At 37.8% G+C, this 4,968-nt stretch overlaps 1 protein-coding gene and 1 long non-coding RNA gene across 2 annotated transcripts in view; one reads left to right on the forward strand and one right to left on the reverse strand.

Annotated features, from left to right (window-relative positions):
* The first annotated feature begins 1,567 nt into the window (after nucleotides 1-1,567).
* Nucleotides 1,568-4,968, forward strand: part of LOC104957753 (BMP/retinoic acid-inducible neural-specific protein 3-like) — an 81,931-nt gene continuing 78,530 nt past the window's right edge. Inside the window, exons 1-3 of the mRNA XM_010785408.1 lie at nucleotides 1,568-1,691; nucleotides 4,429-4,541; nucleotides 4,726-4,831. Of these exons, the coding sequence (XP_010783710.1) occupies nucleotides 1,568-1,691; nucleotides 4,429-4,541; nucleotides 4,726-4,831 (343 nt within the window). The remainder of the gene's footprint in view (nucleotides 1,692-4,428; nucleotides 4,542-4,725; nucleotides 4,832-4,968) is intronic.
* The window catches only part of LOC104957746 (uncharacterized), an 11,017-nt gene continuing 10,987 nt past the window's right edge, over nucleotides 4,939-4,968 (reverse strand). Inside the window, exon 3 of the long non-coding RNA XR_799695.1 lies at nucleotides 4,939-4,949. This is a non-coding gene — a long non-coding RNA (uncharacterized lncRNA). The remainder of the gene's footprint in view (nucleotides 4,950-4,968) is intronic.

Here is a 4,968-nt window from a genome sequence, read left to right on the forward strand (position 1 = left end):
AAAAACATTTGATATGATAAGTCATATTTATAGCAGTAGGAAATGGGCCAATCCTTAGGAACATATGATGTCTCGTCTATCTAGTATTGTTAGAAATTACCATTAAATATTCGTATAAATTCCTACTTTTACTGTTCTATATGTCAAATCCGGTCTTTCTGATCCTTTCTTTACGTAATATACATCATTCCAGCATATAATGTCAGCAAAAAACTCTGGTCTTTTTGTCGTTTAAAGAATGATTTCCTTTTCTCACTTTTGTGGGTAGAAGTGATTTTTATCAATATGAAACATAGCTGTAGTAATTTTAAATACAACTCTACACAAGGTTACCTGTACAGAGGAAGATGTATCTACTATTTCTGCTACAGTTAATACCCACAGGCTTTATTCTGTTGGTCTATTTTGTAACAAAATCCCCTTCATACACATTTAACTTTTAAAGAAAAAACGTTTGCTTTCAATCAGCGCCCTTCGAATTTGAAGGGCTTCTACATAAACACATAAAGTTCCCACCAATGGTTTGAAAAGAGATTTCTATGTTTGAGTTTTTGTCCTAGCAAAAACAATTTTAAACGAGGTGTAATTTATCAAAACGAATCCATGGTTGAAACTTGTTTTTTTCACACCACAGTTCTCCCTCATGACAAAATAATATAATTAGGTTGTGGAATATGTACCTGAAGACATTTGCATATTAATCATGAAATGCAACACAACTAATTTCCTAATTCTTAATAACCTCACACCAACCATGTGCAGGCAGTTTTTAATATTATTCAGACTCAGCTCTCTGAGTTTAAGCTTGTTTAAAATGTTGATACAACTAAGGTAATGCTATTTTCGAAAGCCAAAAAGACACCGGAGACCACTTTGGATATTGTTACTATGCAAGGACAAGCACTTGAAGTGGTTGCCTGTTATAAATACCTTGGTATTGAAAGTACCTATTTCCTGAGATCTCATGCTGTGGTTTTGTTATATGTGCCAAGTGCTACTGTCTTACTGTATTGATGAAAGCTTTTAGGTGTGCAGCGCCTCTAACTTGGAACAGTCTGCAAAAAGAATGGAAACTGAGCAATTTGGTTCCACTGCATGTTTTTAAAGCTCGGATAGATGCTATGCAATCTGATACTGTTGGTAACTGTACATGTCGTTAGGTATGGCAATTGTAAATCCCTGTATCTATGTTGTATGATGTCCTTTTTGTTTTTCTGTTGTTTATGTTTGTATGCCTTCATGTGGAAACTACTTGCAGCAGGTCTCCCTTGAAAAAGAGATCGATGATCTCAATGGGATTAATCTGGTTAAATAAAGGTTTGAAATTAATCTGATTACCTGTATATGATGACATAAATAAAACAGCTTTCCTTCTGGAAGAATGACAGGCAGGTAAATAGTGTAGGTGTTTTTCAGCTTTTGCACACACGCACACACACACACACACACACGCACACACACACACACACACACACACACACACACACACACACTCAACAAAAACACAACCAATCCCACCCGGAGAGGAGCATCCTTTACATGTGTCTGCTAAATGAGTATCTCCGGTATGCAAGCCACCTGCCGCGCCGTGATGAACTCATCACCCCGAGAGGAAGTGACACTGAGTGGGAAGTACTTGACCTGTGTCCATGTACGCCTCTGGGCTCTGTCGCTGCAGCACTGTGTGGGAGGTGGGAGTGGAATACATTATCTTTATCTCCGGCAATAAAGTGGCGGAACCTCTATCACACATTTAGTGCAGACTACCGTTCTATGAGAGAAAGATAAATCCATATGTAACACCTGTGTGAAATGTTCTGTTTGTAATGAGAGGAACTGGTTGTGTAAGATGTTTTTTTCACCACAGCCCTATCATTTTTAAGAGCCAGAATCAGCAGGAAACTGCAACCAGATACTTTGCTCCTCTATAAAATCTCATCATGTTGTAGTAAAAAACATTTTGTGCAAATTAAGATTTTTTATTGACCACTATAGTATATAGCCATATAAAAATGAAAAGTAAAGCTTTATATTGCTGAAAAGTAATTTTAGAACTAAATCTCCATAACCTTTGGTGTCACTTAAATCTCCAATATTACTTTATGGTGTTTACTTTTTATTTGATGCTGTCATATAACAGAATAAATCACTATAGTAGTGCATCTAACTTCAAGAGAGGACAAGACCATCAGTCCCATCTTTTGATACAATGCACATCAATGAAGAGGTTACATGAGCATAGCAATGTAAATATAATGTATGTTTTGTTTGACAATTGTTTAAATCAGTTGTCATAATGTGGCTGTTGAAACAGGAACAGTTATACATAAGGGAATGTAAAACAAAGTGTTTGGGGTCATGAGAAAAACACACAGTTCCTGCCATGTTTGAATAATGCACCATGTTGAATAAACATTAAAAACAAAAATGGCCCATGTTGAATGATCCACTCAGTGAAGAGCTCTTGGGAGTTTTCAACAAAGGCACAGGCGGGAGTGGAAGCTCTCAGGTGGGTTATCATTGAAGTTCCTCACATTAGTAACAAACAAGCCCAGCATGCATTTGGTGTAACACAGTGTAAATATTCTGCTTTCATGTTTTCTTCAAAGAAAACAAGTAAAATGTAAAGTGTAGACTAAGGGAATAAACACTTTTAAAGTAAGATAGACATTTAACATGAGAAAAAAGAAAAAGACTCATGGACTTCTTGTATTAAAGTGATACTTTATACAAATATGCACCTGTTAGCACCTGTTAGCATCCACTTGCATCTTTGCATTGACTTTATTGGCAACAGGCTGCCTCAGAAATTCCCCCTTAGTTCAGTCTGATCAGACTTTAAGAGGCTGACTTTTATTTTAAAAGAGAACTCATTTTGTCGATACAACAACGACTTTGAGATGCAACAGTGGAGTCTTTTTCTAATTATCAAAGCAAAGATTATCTTCACTCACATCTTGAACAACACCCAACACAGCCTCTCTCCCCTCCACTAATCTCTCTTTGCTTCTCGCCTTTATGTTCCGCTAATCTTTAACCAAATCTCAGTGATTTCTCTCTTTCTTTGAGATTTTTGAAAGATGTTTGAGATTATGTATCTTTTTGTAGCGCCTTGAAGGCTAACTTCCATGTCTTTTGATAATAGATGCAATCTCAATGCAAGGAACAGTGTGTAGAATTGAGGAACAGGGGTATTTTAAGGATGGCAAGTGCACACAGATTGCTTCATTTGCCAAAGAGTGCGATTTAGCTGGAAAATGGCTTTGCCAGAGGCTATATCCATCTTATAAGGCTAATTGTACTATCTTAAAGCACTCACTCTGGAAATAAAATATGTGTTGTACCCAGAGTTGGGTGTAACGCGTTACAAACGGTAACGGAGTAGTGCAACGCGTTACTTTTATAATTCAGTAATCAAACTACAGTTGTAATGAATATTTAATTGAAGTGACAGCAGATATATAAATTACATTTCTTCAGCTCAGTAAGTTGGTTTAAGTCATTTGTGAAATTAAAATACACAAATCAGAAACCTACTGTAACTGTCTACAGAAAAACAGAATGGCAGAGTGAGGGCAGATGAGAGATTGTTATAAAAATGCATACATATACACATTTTTTCTGTTTTTTTTCAAGGATATCAAGCAGCAGGAGTCACTTAACAATGATATAACTCTTTCATCCACCTCTCTGTTTGTTGCTCATCTTGTTATTGTCCTAAACCTAATTTAAATCATGTTTGTGTCTAAACCTTATCCAACCTTAACCCCGCCATAACATTTTGTCGGCCAGTTTGGGACAGTTGAAAAAAGTACATTATTGACTTATCACTTGTTAGGAAACAGTTCCCACATACATATCCAGCAGAAATGGAGCGACATGTTAGTGTTCACCTTATGTATGCAATTTTCCTTCTCTTTTAGCTCTGTTTTTGATCTGCACCATCTCCTGGGGGAATAATCTGTCTTTTTAGCTGCATAATAGATATTGCATAATACAATGAATATTTTCTTGGGTTCTGGGTGAAATATACTGTCATATGACATACTTTAAAATGAGTCTACTATTTGAACATATTGCGTGAAGACAGGATATAAAACATGTCAAGGTTTGGGGAATAGTTGTTATAGGGGCTTACATTTTCCATTAGTTCGAAAAACAAATAGTGTTTTGCTCTCGTGGTTGTAAATTATACAACACAAACGTAGCTTTGCCTGTGATGTGGCCACCCAGAATCCAAAATCACAATGCCTGCTCCAACATCTTGGTAACATCTTTAAAATCTTACCTTTTGAATATCAGATGCACATACAGATCTGGGTGATTTCAAACACACACTTGCAAAAACTCTTTAAACCAGAACAAGGCATCAGACTTAATGCAACCTTCGATTTGTATCTCTTTAAAGTTTACATTTTCCTTTTCAAGAACCTGTGCTTGCTTTCTTCCTCCTTTCCACTGTTCTCCACGAGACAGCCACCACATTGCAGGCGGCTGCAGGTGTGGGAGGGAAGAAAAAGATGGCGACACCTTTCCCTGCTGTCAGGGGGCTCCGCCACATCCAGTCCTCTGCCTGCCTTCACACACCCTGCCTGCCTCAAGCTGTGTACTTTACTGCCACAAATGGGAGGAAAAAAAAAGCCTTCCTCATGCAGTGCTAATGTGGCAAATAAAAAAAACAACAACATATATTTAAAAAAAATCTGTCCTTCTTCTGTTTCCTAGGTAACTGAAACAAGGACGGGCCCTCTCGGCTGCAGTAACTACGACAGCTTGGATTCAGTTAGCTCGGTGTTGGTGCACAGCCCGGAAAATAAGATCCACCTAAAGGGTAAGGCTCTATAACACCCACACACACACGCACGCACACGCACACACACACACACACACACACACACACACACACACACACACACACACACACACACACACACACACACACACACATCCTCTCAAACAAACACCTGC

This window comes from Notothenia coriiceps, unplaced genomic scaffold (genome assembly GCF_000735185.1).
Source record: "Notothenia coriiceps isolate Sejong01 unplaced genomic scaffold, NC01 NC01_scaffold00027656, whole genome shotgun sequence".
NCBI lineage: Eukaryota > Metazoa > Chordata > Actinopteri > Perciformes > Nototheniidae > Notothenia > Notothenia coriiceps.